The sequence below is a fragment of the Kryptolebias marmoratus genome, linkage group LG2 (genome assembly GCF_001649575.2).
Source record: "Kryptolebias marmoratus isolate JLee-2015 linkage group LG2, ASM164957v2, whole genome shotgun sequence".
Lineage (NCBI taxonomy): Eukaryota > Metazoa > Chordata > Actinopteri > Cyprinodontiformes > Rivulidae > Kryptolebias > Kryptolebias marmoratus.
This window is the reverse complement of record NC_051431.1, coordinates 20156916-20174914: the sequence shown is the minus strand read 5'-3', so window position 1 is coordinate 20174914 and position 17999 is coordinate 20156916. Positions and strand designations below refer to the sequence as shown.

The 17999-nt window shown below is 39.2% G+C and overlaps 1 protein-coding gene across 13 annotated transcripts in view; it reads left to right on the top strand.

The window, feature by feature from the left end:
* The window catches only part of gramd1bb (GRAM domain containing 1Bb), a 136793-nt gene that overhangs the window by 102841 nt on the left and 15953 nt on the right, over nt 1-17999 (top strand). For 6 of the 13 annotated variants that reach the window (XM_037980843.1, XM_025006793.2, XM_025006797.2 and 3 more), the window contains 6 exons: nt 491-701; nt 3616-3636; nt 5864-5887; nt 8629-8649; nt 9290-9313; nt 15875-15959. In XM_037980843.1, the coding sequence (XP_037836771.1) occupies nt 491-701; nt 3616-3636; nt 5864-5887; nt 8629-8649; nt 9290-9313; nt 15875-15959 (386 nt within the window). Of the gene's footprint in view, nt 1-490; nt 702-3615; nt 3637-5863; nt 5888-8628; nt 8650-9289; nt 9314-13804; nt 14525-15874; nt 15960-17999 lie in introns of those variants that run through there. The other 7 variants (XM_017420057.3, XM_017420058.3, XM_025006794.2 and 4 more) reach the window with 6 other exon arrangements.

The window sequence follows — 17999 nt, the reverse complement described above, 5'->3', positions numbered from 1 at the left end:
GCTCAAGTGTTATTAGCCAAGTTAGCACATGGTGCTTTAAGCCTCTTAAGTCTTAGGGGCATACAAGCAGTGTGTGTGTTGTGCCAACCCGTGAATGAATTTTTAATAGGGGTCTTGTTGAGTGTTGCTACTGATATCTTAGGTTTTTTCAATTCTAATTTTGCAACATCCAGATTGGAATTGATTTAAAATGTGATTAAATTTTAATTTAATCACATTTAGTTGGCCTTTTATTGAAATGTTTTAATCATATAAAGATATTTAATGCTAGTTTTATGCTACAGTAGTAAAAAAGCTTCACATCTGCAAGAAAAAGTATAAATCTTTATAAGTTTATATGTTTAAATTTGTGTGATTGGTTTATTTTTTGTATTTTTGTTAAGCTCTACCCGTTGTTTTCACATTTGTGGTTGGATATATTTTTTTAAAAGGTGGAATATGTCAATTGTTTTTTGTTTTTTTTTAATTGCTCCCTTTCTTTTCTTTTCAGCACTGCCAGTAACTCAAACAAGAGCTCGCCCACCTGCTCGCCAGTCCTGCGTAAACGTTCGCGCTCTCCCACACCGCAGAGCCAGGAGGGTGAGAACATGGTGGAGAAGGGCTCGGACCACTCCTCTGACAAGTCCCCCTCCACACCCGAGCAGGTCGTCCAGAGAACGTACTCGGTGCAGTCGGCACGAAGCGGCGGAAAGAACTCCAAGGTGAACCACCAGGACTTGCTCCTTTTGTTAGCTGACGCATTTTCTCAGTAGCTGAGGAAAATCAAAGACGAACTAAGAGTTTTAAATATAGTGCACTGTCAGATAATATTACAATGATTTCAGCAGGTTTTTGCAGTTTGAACAAAAAACTCTTACTTAAGCTCTGTAAAGAATGCTCAGATTACATGAAGTCAGCATTTTATAAAGAGTCCCAGAAAAAAGAACAGCACAGCATTTTGTCTTGGATGATATTTTCACTAGTTACCTTTAAGTTTGATATGATCTAAAACTTCAAGTACAAAATCTCCACCAGGCTGTAGTACCGACCCAACTGCAAATCTTTAACCAACAAAAAGATTAGGTTTTAGTCTGAATCTGTCATTGTCTTTGTGTCTAGTGAGGAAATATTGTTGATTCAGATTTTCAGACTTTATAGCAGCTTATTGTCGAAACTGTTAAAAGGGAAACTGAGTCGTTATAACACAAGAGGAGGAAAGCCAGCTTTTAGTTTAACTATGTTTCAGAAGCATTTTAAAATGTAGGAAAAAAACTGGTTTGTTGGGATTATTAGAATAAAACTGACATTAGCTCTATGCATGTTATATTTTAAAGAGTCAGCATGTTTTTTCATGTCTCCATCCTTTTGATGATTCTTTTTATTATTTATACCACTGTGCATTATGGCTTCCAAGAACACCTCAGTCTATGAAAGTTTAGTTTAACATAATAATTCTTTTGTGGCCTGGATTTGAACCTGTGAGTTGAAATTTTAAATGTTAAAGAAAAACACTCCTCAGGATGTACACCTCCAATTGAAAACATAGAGATCAGAGAGGTGTCTTTAGGTGTTCAAACTTTAGAGCTCTGTCTCCTGCCAGTGTTGTAGGGAATGAACGCTTCAGCATCAGTTTCAGTCCTGGCTGTGAGGATTCACAGGACTCTTGTCCACATTATGATTCCAGGTTAATTCATACTTCTGCCAAGTCACACCTATGCAGTGTTGATCACTTCGTAGCCATCCCCGTTGAGTACAAAAAAAAGCCATCTGCTACAGGTCTCTTTATACTCACCTCCGCCCACATTGATCCCACCTGCATCCACTTTGCGCCCACCTTGGCAGCTGCCTCAGCGTTAACGACTTTATCTACTAGGATATGGACCATTTCATTATTATTGCTGAGCGTCCAGAGGCCGTAGTCCTGAATGTTTTCTGAATAACCTCCAATTGCAAGATAAAAAGTGCAGTTCTAATCAAATATTTCATTAATCTCCTAAAATAATATGGGGATTTATAATGTTTAGCCTCAGAGCACTTTTGGTGAAGGGCAGACACACGTTCATCCACAGAGCTTCGCAGACCTGTTTTTCCTCAATTAGCCACCAGTGAAATACTGTTATCAGCTTTTCAGTATCGCAGTGAGGTGAGCCCCGAGTAGGCTCTTGGTTCTGGTGTCAAGCTCCCTCTCAGGGAACAGTGGCTGGTGAGCAGGTTGAACGGGACAGTACCCCTTTCAGATGTTAATGGAGTTCTGAGAGGACAGAAAACCTCCTGTAAAGCAGAAGGGCCAAAGCTCTGCACAGCAACTGAGCAATTTATATTTCAGTTTGGCAGAGGCCCCCACATTATTCACGTGTGAAAGAGCTCTTGTTTGGTTTAGTTTTCTTTGAACTTTTATCATTATGAGTTTCAACTTTTAAATGAGAAAAAAACAAGAGGAACAGCATTAACGGACCTTAACACTCTTGTTAAAAACCTGGAGACAAGAAATGCATATCTAAAATGTTTACAGGAAAAAGGGCTGAATCAAATAAGACAAAGAAAAAAACAGTGGATATGCACACCAAAAATGTTCCTGTCTTGAATTTACAAGCAATAGGCCCTTCCTTAAACTACTTTGTAAAAAATCTGAACAAAAAAAACAAACTAAAAAAGCAAAATCTGTCAACAAACTTTAGTTGCCAGTATTAATATAACTTTATGAACACTTTGGCAAAATGTAGAAACAAGTCAATAAACGGTCATTTACTTTGTGATTCAAAGAGTCGTTCCATCATACTGCATCTTTGTTTAGTTTTTTTTATTTCATTTTATAATTAAGTTATGATTTGATGTTGGATTTACAAGTTTTCATTATTACTGTTGCCCCCTTTTGCAACGGAGACTGCGGTCAACGACTGCAGTCTCCTCTCTATTCCAGACTAAAATCTTTACATTTTATTTATTCTAGTTTCCCTTTCCACTTCTGAAAAATAAAAAGTTCAGTTGAGTATTCAATAAAATTGTGAAAGACAGTATTTATGCAGCTCTAACCAGCCTGAGTTAAATATCGCTCCCTTTAAAAGTCCCACAGGATTGAATCTTTATTTTGTTATGGCATCATTTAAGTACTTCACACACAAATTTTTCAATCCAACTGAACAAAACAAATGTTTAAAATCAGAGCTTATATTTCCCAATGAGAGGGTCTCTGTATAGTTTATAGTCTTTGGAAGTCTAACTAAATGATGCCCTTTTTCTAATTCACATCTCTGGTTATGAGTGAAATTTTTACCTTTTATTTTATTTTGCCAAAACAAAATTTATCTGTGATTTTAGCTCCGGAAACAGTTGACTACGTCATGTCACTTTGTACTTTGTCTGCCCTGCCGTCCCATCCTCACAGGTCGCTGCTGTTATAAATCACTTTGTGATTGCATTTCTTTAAATGACTTCCGTCTTTTCATTGTCATCTCTCCTTTCTTCTCTGCCGCCGCTACACGTCACATAATAATGTCTTCCATCTGATAAAGACTCTTCAGCTGTTCTGTTGGTTCTTTCAGCTGTTCCTCTGTTTTACTGTTTGTTTTGTTTTTTTTACTTTTGGCTTCATTTTTGTATCTGATTTTCTTTGTTCTTCTCCTGTTTGCATGCTAGTCTCACAAGCGACTTTCCAAAGTAAGCATTACTCTTTTTTTTTTTTCTGTCCCCCAACATTTCTGTGCCCACTCCAGCACCTCTTGTCTTGTGAGCCTCTCTGTGAAAATGTCCAATCCCCCATTTGAGATGTTTTACCCTGAACCCAGTATTTCTCCTGTGCTCTCTGCAAATACTTTGAATCAGCCCTAAAACCCCTTTTCAGAACAGACCTTTCCTTTTCTTGGACTCCCTGTTGTTGTTGTTGTTTTTTTCTTTCTTTCCTCATAAGTTGAAATTTAATTGAACAAACTCCCTAATATTCTCCAGTAGCTTCAAAAAGCTTGGTACACAAATAGGAATGTTTTTTTTCCTCTTTTAGATGTAGGAAAAAGAGAAATAAAGCAGAATACAAACCAAATGTAGACATATAGAATAGAGAGGTTATATAAAAGTTCCATCATTTGTCAAATACTCTGAAAATTAAAAGCAGTCTTTGTCAAAACAATTCCTAAAAAATAAAAAATACAAATCATATATTTGTTGAAAAGACTTTTCCTGTTCCTTTTCTTATTCTCTAATGATCCCTGTAGAATTTTGTACCTTGTGTACAAACTCATCTTAATCTGTGGTAATAAAACTGCTGTGCTACTGTCTGTATTGTATATATTGTTATATAAGCATAAAATAGTTGTAGAAACACCAAAGAAAAAAAGGTCACAGTCTGTATCTTTTGTCTGAGCTTCTTTTTTGTTGCTTCATGTGGGAATCTTTTTTTTTTTTTTTTTTTTGCAACTTAAACCCAAAATCCCATTCCCACAATTTTGCCAAGGAACCATGTAAACCTTGCATTACTTCACCTTCTACCTTTTTGCTGATGTATTTCCATACATCAACAAAAAGGTGTAATGTATATAATTTATTGAGTAATAAGAAACAGTGACTAGTGGTTCACTAAATATGCTCATTTGACAGTGCCACCGATGAGAATTATTACCTAAAACAAAAGATCAGATTGTTTGAAGAGGGGTTCTGTTGAACGTTTATGAACAGTTATCATCTTACCTGCTGTAGACAGCTCTTTGAACAATCTCAGTTTGGAGTAATAGTTTAAATCTGACCCAGTTGGCAAGCTAACATCTAACAGAGCTAGGGCCGAAGTGGATTTCTGCCATCTTAACAGTTTTTTAATCTCAAAGAGTGACTCGTGCGAATGCTATTTTGTAAATTTGTACTTTGCCATCAGCTTTGCATTACATGGTTATTTACACAGAATTCTATAGGGGGAAGATAAGAAAAACCAAGCAGAAATAACAGCAGCAGCAGCTAGCTGTAGCACTTATAGTGCAGAATGGCTCATTTCTTGTAATATATATATATTTTGCAATATTGTGATAAAATGTTTATAAAATAGCTTTAGCACAAACTATTATTAAATCAGAGTTGTTTTAGGATGGCAGTAATCCACTTTGCTTGTGACTTGCTTGGACTAGTGATGCAGCTGCAGATCATCTCTTCTCAAAAGATCTGAACTATCCCTTCAAAGACATAGTCTGGTCATTTTTGAAGTGATGTTCTGTCACATTGTTATGAAATATGAAGTACCTTATCAGTCGTGACATCAGTCACAGAGCATGAAGTATAAAGAAAGTAAGCAGAAGTCATTGTCCAGGCTAGGCTAACGTCTGACCCAACTATCCCTTTAACGAGAGTTTGGTGTGAAGAGCGCCCTCATGGCGGTCTTTGCAAAGTCTGTTTCACACACGCACACACACACACACACACACACATTGATTACATCATACCTCTTTTCTGTGCCACGGTCCAAGCTGTCCTGCTGCGGTAAATCTCTCTGGTGCACAGTGGTCACATGACCCAAAGAGCATGAGGTCATCCCAGCAACGTGAGCCTCATCATCCTAACCCTAATGCAATCCAAATTAGAGTGCACCGGGCAGAACCTAGCGGGCCTGTGCCCCTCTGCAAGAATGGATTCGTGATGACAGCAGTGTCAATGCTGCAGAAAAAAAAAAATCAATCAGACTTCTCATGTAACGCACCAGCTCGATGAGGAGTCAAATTCAGTCAAGCACGGACTTTTTCACCATCCTCTTACTGACATAATCTCTTTTGTGTCATGTAGCTCAGAGTCGTATCTGCCACAAACTGTTTGGATCTCAGTTTTTTTTTTCTTTCTCATTTTCCATTTCTGTGTCCATGTCACTCACTGCTTTGGTTAACTCTTGGTGTTTTCTTTCATTTCCTTTCAGTATGACAGACTAAACCTGATTAAAGTAAGCATTTCTTCTTTATTCACCTGACCTTTTGACAATCCCTGCTGGCCCCTTTAATCCCCTAACCCTCTTTTTTCCTTTATAGCGTTGCTGTCCAAATATAGCATTCCCTTCAACAGTGTAAACGCCTTCCTGTTTTGCCTACTGTTCAGTAAAAAAAGAACAAGCTTAACTGTGCTATTCTTTTTCTTAAAATATCTTAATGCTGTCACGTTTGATTTTGTAACATGTCTTCTCACAGACTTGTTGAAAAAAAACATTTTTTAACAGATTGTCTTTTTATCATTTCAAAAAGTAATTCCTTTTTTAATTAAAGGTTGTGTTTAGAAAGATTCTCAGCAACAATCACATCAAAGTTTAGCTTAATGTCTGTAAAACTGACAAAGTTATAGTCATTTTTGTGTTGGGTAATGTTGATTAGCTGTGACAGCCATCTTGAATATACTTAGTTCCAAAAGTTAATCAGTTGCAGATGTATATTCAACGATAATTTTCTGAAAGTTTCAATAAAACCTGTCCAGTGGTTCAAGAGATATTTTGCTAACAGATAAGGCAGGGTTGACTCCAACGGTTAATGCTTTAGGCAAAGATCTTTCCAAATGAGTAGTGCTTGGAGTATGTGTTGTTAATGACTCTCAAATTTAAGCACAATTTCTGTGAAATTGACTGAACTACAGTCATTTTTGAGTTTTCCAAGGTCAGTTGACTGTGGCAGCCATCTTGAATCGGGTTCACTCCAAATGTTATTCCTTTGTAGAGATACATGTAAAGATTACTTTCATTAAAATTTGTCCAGTGATTCATGAGCTATTTTGGTAACAAACACACACCTCCAAAATGCAAATGCAGGCAATAATAATCAGACAATAAATTACAAAAACACTTTTTTTATTAGTTTGGAATAATATTTTTTGGTTTGGTCTCCTACTTTTTTACTCATTCTCTGCTGCTCCCCTTGCAATCAGCTCACCTTCATGCAGCCACACTGGAAAACCTCTCTTTTTCCTGGAAACAGTATTGTCAAAAAATCTTCCGCCCCTCGTAGCAGCGGTCACACAGAGTCAAACACGCAGGCGCTAACGTTGATGCGAGCCTCATCCAGACATCGGCCCTCAGAGTAATTCCACTCTCATGTCTCTGTCACCTTCAAATCAGATTAGCCCACATTAGCCTGGCTGTCGTCACAGGAAGGCCTTGTGTCTGCAGCTGCATCACACATCAGATAACCATCAAACTGTGTTTAACATCATCGCCACTGTGGTCCTGCTGCAAAACATGCAGCCAGAGATCTTCATTAAAACATTCCTAGCCAAGAGAATTTTTCTTTTCTTTTTTTTTTTTTTTCCTCAGCAAGGAATTACCATGTTCCGTCTTTCAGTTTCTCATCTCTTTATTCCCCTTCTCCTCCCAGCGGTTCCATGTTTCACCCACGGTCCTGCATGTTTCCTGGCTGGGACTTTTTGTTACAGTGTTAAGTTTTATTATGTGGCTGGAAAATGTTGTAAAGTCGTATCACCTGTTAGAGGACTCTCTGCTGCCCCCTGCTGTTGAAAAATGGGATCGGAGTCAAGAGTGCGCAAACTGATGCATTTGAACTTTCAAGTGTTTCATGAACACGGTTCCACAGAAAGCTATTAAAAACCATTAAGAAGATTATAATTGTCATTCCTGAAAACTGGTGGAAATTTTCATTCAAAACTGTGATTTGCAGAAAAACTGTCAGATTTTTTTTAATAGGAGCGTGACATTTTGTATTATCTCTGTATCGAATATAATCATTTCAGCATTATTCTGTTTAGATGGAAAAGTTTCCTCTATTAACAAGACGCAGAAAATCCTTCTGTTTGAAAGTCACTTTGCTTAATACAGCTGCTGACAGAGGTTTCCATCCACTCATCATCGACATGAATATCATTTTAATTTGGGGGCTTGTAATGATGTATTAAAACAGTACCACAGCATGATCATACCACCTCCATGCTTGAACGTTAGAACAATAACTTAACAGCTCCAAATACTTCTTGTCATTGTGGCCAAATAGCTCAATCTGTCTCATCGGGGCATAAAACTTTTCTCCAGGAGGTATTTGGATCGTCCATGTGGGCGGCTGCAGATTTCAGTTTCCCTTTTAGTGTCTTTTGGAGCAGCGGCTTCTATCTTGGCTCGGCACCTTCTCAGTTTGTGGCGAAACCTGGCATCAGACAGAGACCAAGACGATGGAGCCTTGGTGGTTCCTGAGTTGTTCCTGAACAGCCTAACCAATTCTGTTTGATCTGAGGGGGACAGATGACTATTGGTCAGCCCAATGGGTGCTGTCAACCAAATCTCTGGTTGGCAAAGTGATTCTACCAGCTCCAGTCAATCATAATCACTACTGAGAACATGACAAGCCTCAACCATGACAATATAGACCCTTCAGCATCATTTATTTCTTAAAACAAGATACACATATTCTCAAAAACTAATATGAAATTCATAGCCATGATGAGTGTATGGAAACGTCTGACTGCAACTGCAAATACGCTGGAATAAAATGTCCTCTTGGGTTTGTTTCATCACTTTAAGACTTAAAGCTGATCACACCATTTAAATAGCTACGTTCTTGTCACGTGTGTCAGTGTACAATATCAGTGTATGCATCTGCTGCAACAGGTACAACGAAGAGTATTTCTGTGTCCGACGTTTTGTCTGTTAACGCACAGAAGTGCCTAAATGTTTCCCCTCTCTGTCTCTTTCCACAGAAAAGCCAAAGCTGGTACAACGTAAGTCATCCCTCATTTTTACCTGCAACTTTTGATGTTTGTGTGTTTATCATTTAAGGTATGCGCATGTGTGCCGGTGTGTGTTTCCGTCATGCATGTGACGCCTGGAAGTGTCCTTCCTTTGGTGAGGAAAGGTTGCTACTTTTGGTCCTATTTGCTGGAGCGTTAAACCACCTCTGTGGGTTAACAGTTCTGCATCAGTTAGCTCTTAAAGTGCACAGCAACAAAACTAGAAGATGCCGTGTGAAATAAATTACGTATAATATTGCATTTTTTTAAGCCAAAGATTGACAAAGATTTTTGCTCATGGCTGTCACAGTATAAATAAAGAAGAAAGAGAAAAGGGGTATTTCATTTTTGTTTTGCTCCACAAGATGGCGTTCAAACCCTTTGTTAGTTATCAGTCATACACTCAACACGCTTTGCAAATATTTTCAACTGACTTTATATATATATACTGTGAAAACAAGACAGCTGTGAAGGATAAGCTCTCAGCCAAGAACAAAACTGAGAAGAGTGAACTTGAGTCCAGTTGGTGTTGAATCGTCCTTTGTCCAGGACTGTTATTATAGTTTTTCCCATTTGATTTGAATTTATTTATTTCCTGTGTGTGTACAATCTTCCCCTCTCTTTCTCCCAGCATGAAAGGCAGCACATCCTGAGAGTAAGCATGACTCCGATATCTCCCTCTCTCTCTCTTGCTCTCTCCAGTTTTCCGACTGGTGGGATTTTAACATCCCTCCTTCCTGTTTTCTCTTTCCATTGAAATCACTCGGTGTTGTTACTGCCTGTTGCAAGCCGCGGTTTAAAGGAAGTGATCTTAATGAGTTGTCATAAACTCGTTTTTATTAACTAAAGCCCGCACAGTTGCATAGTTTCTTGATACTGGCTGTGTTTGTTTAATTGAAATGATCTGGATTTGTATTTTACAAGTCCCTCGGATGTGTTTAAAGTCCAGTCACCACGCAGTTGTTCTGGTGAGCAGCAGGTGGTAACAAACACACAGAAGCTCTTCACTGCACTAAACCTCAGACGGGCCTCTGGACGAGCCATGGGAATGGAGCATGATGATTTAAGACGGGGCATGCTTCTCTCCACTTTGTTTCTAGACTCTGATTTGCAAAATATGGACATTTTGGCATTTGGGTTTAGCTGTTCTAATAAGGGAAACAACAGAAACCTCACCACCCAATAATAAAAAGTCAATAAATGTTGTGACCAGAAGAGGCTTGGTTCATAAAGTCCAGAAAGCATTTTTACAAACGCCTCTAACACACTGAACTATAACAAACATTTCTCATTTCTTATTAATGTAGAACCGAAACTCAATTAAACTCTTGAACAACAGCTGAGCACAGCAACTTTCAGACAAACCAAAGTACATTTCAAGTCCTTTAAACAGCTGACAAACTGTAAAATAAGACAAATGGATGAAGATTGATGCTTTTGACAGTCAAAGGTAAAGAAAACAAATTAAGCTGATGAGATTTTTTTCTTGTCAAAAGGTCTTAATAATGAAGCAAAAAAGTAATTCATCCAACTAAATGTACTTGTCAGTTAAGAAAAAACAGCAGTACGTATTTTCTGACAATGAACTTTCAAAATGATTTGATTTTCTTGCGAAATATTTTTGATAGAATTATGCATCTTTAATTGAAGGCAGGAAAGTTGGTTTTATTTATTCGTTTGTTCATTTATTTGTCCAAGACAATACAATCAGACTATTGAAGCAGGTTAAAATAACATGTTACTGATGTGTTACAGGCAGGATTTTTAGCCAGTGGCTAACCTGCAGTTTTGCTCCCTGGCTAGGCTTCTCTACTTCCCAATGCAGCGCATAAAAATAACAATACTGATAACCATAACAAATCGTCACTATCATGTACTTGGCATAATATTAAACTAAAATAAAGCACAACAATGACAACATGTCAAAGGCGTAAGATCTAAATTACAGTATTACTACAATATTATCTAATTGCCTATACAGTGATTGCAAGTTTGGTTTTTGTCGCCTTATTCCTAAACAATTTCAAGTTGAGTTTTTATTTTTGATTGGTAATTAGTTCTCTTTTACTGAGAAAGATGACTGACTGAAGTTATAAAGCATACTTTCTAATCTTGGTAGGTCAAAAGGTCAACTTTGGGAGGCGGTGTCTTCTGTTAAATTTGTTTTATCTCAGATGTAACCTTCGTACTAGCAGAATGAGTAACCAACGTATTTTAACCCTGTTAGAGATGAACCACATTTAGAACACTGAAAATTAAGAGATAAACTTGAAGTCTCATCAAAAGCCCAAAAGCTGTAATCAGGAGATGATCTGTAGCTGTCAGGGTAGCCATACATTCCTTCTGCAGAAACAAGTCATTACAAAGACTTTATTTTGAGCCGCCTTTCCATTTCTGGACCACAAAGTTTTTAGGACTATTCAAATGATTTTCTAACTCACCTGTGGAGCACACACTGATCTTTTTTTTAAGTCGAGTCGAACAAAATTAGTGTTTTTTTATGTTTTAGACATGTGCTTCAATAAACGTTTTTTTAATCAGTGGTCTTAATTTAAAAACTGATCGTGGAGTTTTAGGTCATGGGGTTATTTTTCACTCAGTTCAGAACACACCATCCATGAGTAGATAAATCCACAGCTGAAAGCATTTAACATTAACTAACTTTTATAGTTCATCAAAAACATTCAGTGTTGCTGAAATTTGTTCTCTTTAAAAATATTTTCAGTTTAAGAAAGAACAGTTCAGTTTTTAAAGCCTGTTTTAAAATCACATCTTCAAGATGAACTACTGGACTTAGTGGTGAGCAATATAAACAAAATTTTATTTTATTGCATTTTTTGAATACTCTAACTCTGACATCAGACTGCTTATCATAAGATGTATGCATTAACAATAAAAACTATGCAACGTAACATCAACATTGTTCTTTTCAAATAATAGAGCTAATGCAGAGAAATTATCCAGCCTCTGGTACAAAGTTATTTCAGAACTCGACATTTGTTCTGTCATGGAGCTAGACAGTAGGTTGCAAATTGGCAAAGTGAAAGTTACAAGCAAAAATAAGCACTGTAAAGTGCCTTAGTAAACACAGTTAACATAACTTAATCTTGTTTAAAAAATGTTTCAAGGAATATTTGTTTATGAAACCAATTACCTTCTAAAATACAGATCAGTTTCTTGTTTTTGATGGCATTAGTCACGAGGGTCCAGTTTACCGTTACAAGTCCCTTTTAAAAGCTCTGCATCAGTGTCAGGGTTGTGTTCCAGACACTTTTTAAAGTTTGCACATTTAATTAGGGCTCCAAGGTATTATAAAGCGATTGCAGAATTATTGTTGAATATTGTAACAATGATGATATCAGTTGTCACGACAATCACAACACTTCCCGTGTGCTTTAGCATTCCCGACCGCTATCATCAGCTGTGAGGGTCCATCAGATTGACCAAAAAGGAATAATCTTGGCATGCAGAGCATGAATGCATGGCATTGGAAACATACCGGCCAATGATTTATGTCCAAAAAGTTTTAAAAGATGTTCATATCGCACAGATTGACACAGCAATGATGATCATTTTTAATTATATTGTGCAGACCTATCTATCAAACCTAAAACTCAGACGGTAAAAAAGGCTCTGCAAACACATGAGGTTTATTCAGCTCTGGCTGTAAATGTTGCACTTTTTATAGTTTTGCATGTCAGACAGCATATGCACGTAAGTTCATAGCTACATGGCAGCTACACAGCCCAATTACCTCCATTAGCATTGATACCAGAGTTAATAAAAAGCTGTTCACCTGAGTTCTAAGTTGGTAAGAGATGTGGACAGTCATCACCCTCTCATCATCTGAAAGCCCTCATTATTTGCTGCGTTTCTCCAGAAGTTTGTCACAGTGCTTCTATGCTTACCAAGCCCACAGGCTCCAGGAAGTTGGCAACAAAAGGTCAAACACCAACAAGCGAGATCGCTGCTTTAACAAGTTAAAGAATGATGCTAATTTCTGTTTGTTCTGATAAAAAATAAAAATACATAAAGCTTTTTTCAATCAGGCTGATACACACATCCTAATATTTTCTCTGATGCGCTGCTAAATGGAAATTAGTAGTAAACACACGTAGTGACATACACACAGTAACACACACCAGTTTACAGTACCAGCCTCCTCCATCCCAAACTGTTTGTTCAACAAGTTAATAATAAACCAAATCAATACACAGCGTGTATCTGCACTCAAACCTCATCCCAACACTCCCGCAGTCACCTGGATTCTAAACAATACCTCAGTCACTGTGGGGCCTTTCTTTGCCTGTTCGATTGGAGGGAAAGATAAGCAGACAAAAGTTAGCTGTAAGAATGAATGCCACACATGTTTAGATGAATTAATCCTCATTTCCCTTAGTTGTTATTCTAATAAAGCATGAATGAATGCTTTTTTCCCTCTCTTTTTAGGAAGGTTACTTAAGTTTGCTTTCCAGGAATATTTTCAAGTCTTGAAATTTTCTTTTTCCTGTGTCTGATTCTCCGTATTTGCTGAAAGGGAAGACTGAGACAAAGTTGCAAGCGCTGCAGTCAAAGCTGAAATCTATAGTGTGAGAAATGTGGCAGGAGGGAATGAAATCCAACCATTCTGTAATCCATCAACCCTCCCATCTACAGAGCTAGTCCCACCTTCCTGGCTGCTGAAAGGTTTCAAGTTAAGAACAGTTCGAGGACATTGACACAAATTGGTTTTTTTAAGTGTTTCTAAAATAGAAGCTGTGAGCGCCGCATCTTTCTGCTCAGAGGGTGATCAAGTATCAAAAAGATGTGAATGACCTCAAATACCGAGGCAGGAGGAAACCCTTTGATACCCTCAACGCCTTCAAATCGCCTGTGATCAGCACATTTTCTGAGTGTGGTTTGGACTGAACCCAGTTTTCATGTACAGTACATATATATATGGAAAGGATCCACTTCCCCCTGCAATGCGAGCTATGGGTCGCGACCCAGTCCGGATCCTGTCAAGATTGATGGTGTTGTTTTGCAGGCGGAGGTAACTGGAGGTTATGCTCACATCTGGTCTCTGTAATTCAATCGCTTGGGCAGAGAGCAAGTTGGCTTCAACACATACCATAACAGAGAGAAAACACGACTCTTTTCTTCAGTCCAGGTTCCGTTCTCGCAACTCCTCCGCGTCAAGTTTAAATCTCTCTCCACAAAGTAAACTTTCCCCAGCCTTTGCTGCTCGTAAACAGTCATTACAAAGCACTCAGACCTGGACAGCACCCCCCCACACACACAATCTACTCGCACACTTACTAGGAAGAGTAAACAGGGAAAAAAAGGAAAAAGCTCGTGGCATGATAATAAAGGACTTGTTGGCTGGGGTTACTAGAGGGCAATGGCCATAACTCCTCTCACTGTGCGTGTGTGAAAGGAAGCGGGAGAGCTCCAGAGAGCGACAGAGCAACACAAGGATCATGTGGCTGCGGTGCAGTGTGTCCACTGCTCAACGCTGAAAGGGAGCAGAACTCAGAGCAAAGGGGGCGGACACTGCAGCTTCCAAAAACCTCTGGATTCACCATCTATCTTATCTTATTTTCCAAACCTAATGTAGCTGACATAGGGCTAACGTCAGGGGGAGCCCACTGAGGCACGTTTTGGAAAGTTTGTTTCCATTCAGAGAGGCCAAAAGGGAGCTGGCGCAATGAATGTGGAGCTGGACGAGGACTGCACGATGTCGGAGTGGGAGGCCATGCTGGAGCTGGATGAGGCTCTGGCGGGGTGGCTTCTGCAGGGTCCGGCTAGGGGGGAATGGGGTTGGGAGTGGGACTGGGCTGCGTCGAACCTTCAAGACCCAGAGTGGGACACTGAGGATATTCCTGCTGTAAGTTGATCTCCACTTGTGGAAGCAAGCAAGCAAGCAGAGCAGGAGCAAAGATTTTAATGCATTTTATTTGTAGTTACTTAAGCTCTAACAGGATAAAATCCCAGGAAAAGGTGCCATCAAACAGGCTTTGTTTTAACTGTGTGTTGCTGTAAGCGCAGCACTGTTGCTGTGCACTAAATAAAACCACTGGTTTGGTTATGAGTCATATGTGTTGGAATTCTTGTGGATCTCACAGAGGGTTGTTGTTTAAAGGGATCATTGGGTTACTATGTGACTGATTTAACACACCAGCCTTGTAGGTGTGTGTGTGTGTTTGGTTCTTCCCAGTCACCGAGGATGGGTGGTGTGTACAGTTCATTTCAGAGATGTCACTCACGCTGTTTGAGCAGCTTGTTTTCATTACCTCACGTTCTCCAAAACAGAGGCAGAAGGAGAGATTGACAAAGAGTGTTTCAGTTTTTTAGCCCCTTGCAGTTTCTAAGGAAGGCACGTGTTACTTTTACGTCAGCTGCGCTCTAAGGGAATTTATTTTTCGTTTGTTTCAGTCCACCCCCTGTTCCTCTATTGTCAGCTATTGTTTCCTGAAAGTTTCCTGCTGAAAGGAAGCGTTTGGCACAGATACCGAGAGCCCGCTCTCTTTGGGGCACATTTGCAGATTTTACACAACATCTGCGTTCACTGCAGAGAATTGGTTCCAGGCAAACTGGAATCACACATATAAAGGATGGTCTTCTTTTGAGCATGTTAAGCAACAGTTTTCAGCTCTGTTTATGTGTTTTCCTTCTCCTTGCTGCTAAACAAAATTCTCAGTGATTTACATATGTTGCTTTTTAACACCAATCGGTTGCTGTTACCAGTATTATGCAATCTTAACTTCAGAGTTATACCAAATGAGCTCCAGATTTTGTGCATTAAGACACGTTGTTACTGAGTATCATTGATCACGCAGCCCTAAAGACACAAAACTCGGGCCGCATTCCTCCTCGCTTGCCTTTCACTATCTTTCCATTTCCAGCACTTGTTAAAATCCCCCACAAAACGAAAGTCGTGGTTTAACAAAATCAAACCACACTCCCTTGTCGTCAAAGCCGTGGGTGGTTTTAACGAGGTTAACTCAAAGAAACAAATAACTCAGGCCATGTGGCAGAGAACAAATTTGTGAGTGAGCATGAAGATGAAAGACTCTGAGTTTGGGCAACATTTAGATATGTGACTGTGTGTGTGTGTGTGTGTGTGTGTGTGTGTGTGTGTGTGTGTGTGTGTGTGTGTGTGTGTGTGTGTGTGTGTGTGTGTGTGTGTGTGTGTGTTTGTGTGTGTGGGTGTTTCTGACTCGGTCTGTCACTGCAGGTGCTGAGCCCGACATACAAGCAGCGCAATGAGGACTTCAGGAAACTCTTCAAGCAGCTCCCCGACACAGAGAGACTCATTGTTGGTGAGTGGACACCAAACCCTCTGAGGCCATCTGAGAACTGCCAGGGTGCACCCCGCTTGTTAAAAAATTAGGAAACGATTAGTCCTCACTGAACAGACAAGATTAGGCAAAAAACAAATATTTTATTCAGTATAAATGCATCTAGAATGGGTTTTCTTCAACTTCTAAAGCATGTGTTATGCTCATTTTGCAGGGTCTTGCAACATAATAAAGATCTTTAAGTAACTCTTAAAGATTTAATTGATTTTTGTGGTTGTTTTGAAGAGGAGACAACATCTGTTTGAGACAATCTATTGTAAACATTACAGAAAGGAGTTGTGCTCCTATAACAGCAACCCTCTAAGAGTAAATGTCTCAGAATACACATGTTTTGGAGCAAAGCTTTGATTTTCAAAGCCTGAATAGTGTAAAATTCTGTCAAAGAATGCAAAAACCATTTCATATGAAACCTTTGCTGGTCAATATTTATATGAAACATTAGGCCTTGGATCTCTCAGAACTGCCACCCTTAGCTCTGATTGCTGTTCTGCTAAGTCTGACCTTCCCAGCTGTATGTTTTTCTTAGTGGCTGTCTGGAGAAAAACATTCCTAGAGCCGTTGTGTTGCCATCTCATACAAACCATTTGGTCTTTCTCCATGGTTCTCAGATGATGATACATGTACCAGATTGTGCACAAGCTCCCTCTAAAGCGGCGGTTCTTAAACCTTTTGTGCTGCACCCCCATTTGGAGGATGGAAGTTTTCAGCAAATATAATTATACAACTTCTCAATATTGCCATAGTATTAATGAGACTATTTCTACTGTTTATCTTTAAAAAGAGCAACAGAGCAATTGAGTCTCTTCCAAAACCAAAAGTCTGAGCAGGTATTTGGCAGAAAATCTGAGTTACTTTATTAGTGAGGTCTGATTTCATGTTATCACCGTATTAGTGGCTCTGTGGTTCATTTTTCACTGCGTCTGTTTCTGAAAGTTATTTTTCGGTTTTAATTTTCACTTATTAAAAAAATAATACTCAGGTGGCTTACATGATTGCAGTGTAAAAGCATCAATGTGTCAATCGGCCTAAATTCTGAAAGTCCTGCTCAGATCCATGAGTGAGTGCTGCATTTTCCCACCTCAACCATTATCAGTCTGACAGTTTGACCTGATTTAAAGTGACACCTCCTCCAGAGGGCAAACTTTTCCTCCATTTAAGAGATAAACCTCCTCCCTCATCACTTATGCGCTGGCTAAAGTGTAAGGACCAGGCCCTCTCTCTGCACTGGCTGATATGTGGCCCGTCTCCTATGGTCATTGGGACATTGTTTTTTGTAATTACTTAAAAACAATTACCTCTGTGCATGCTAATTGCATGAAGTAGCAGGAACAAGACTCTGCTTAAAAGGACTGTCACCCTGGGTGTTCGAGGCTTGATGGTAAAAAATACCTAATATGGTGGGTTTTAGTTTGAATTTTCCTTGTCAATTGGTCCTGCTCTGCATAGCTGTTAGCTTGACACTCCAAGGAAAATCTCTCCCTGATTCTTTGAATTGAGATTTGGGCTGCGGTGACTTGGTGATCAGTGCCGCAGTCTTGTAATCTTGTGGTTGCAGGTCTGAGCCCAAGTTGCAGCAGGAAGGGCATCCGTAAAACAATTGCCAAAATGATTGTGCAAGTTTGCTCAATGTGGCAACCCCTGAAGAAGGGAGCAGCCGAAAGAACTTACTATTCTTCGAATTAAGATTTCGATGACTGGGGTTACTAGAGTGCAATGGCCATAACTCCTCTCACTGTGCAAGTGTAAAAGGAAGCGGGAGAGCTCCAGAGAGCGACAGCAACACAAGGATTAGACGATGCAGGTTAGATGCTGACCAGCAGGGGTGGAAATTAAAAATTTTGTCCACCAGCCACTGTGGCTGGTGGACAAATTTTTTTACCAGCCACTCAAATATTTTACCAGCCACTATTTTTTGTTGTGACAAAAAGTTATTTCATATGATGATGATGATCGACGCGGGTGGAAGCAGTTGTGGTGCCCTACAAGCTGACTACTCTTGAA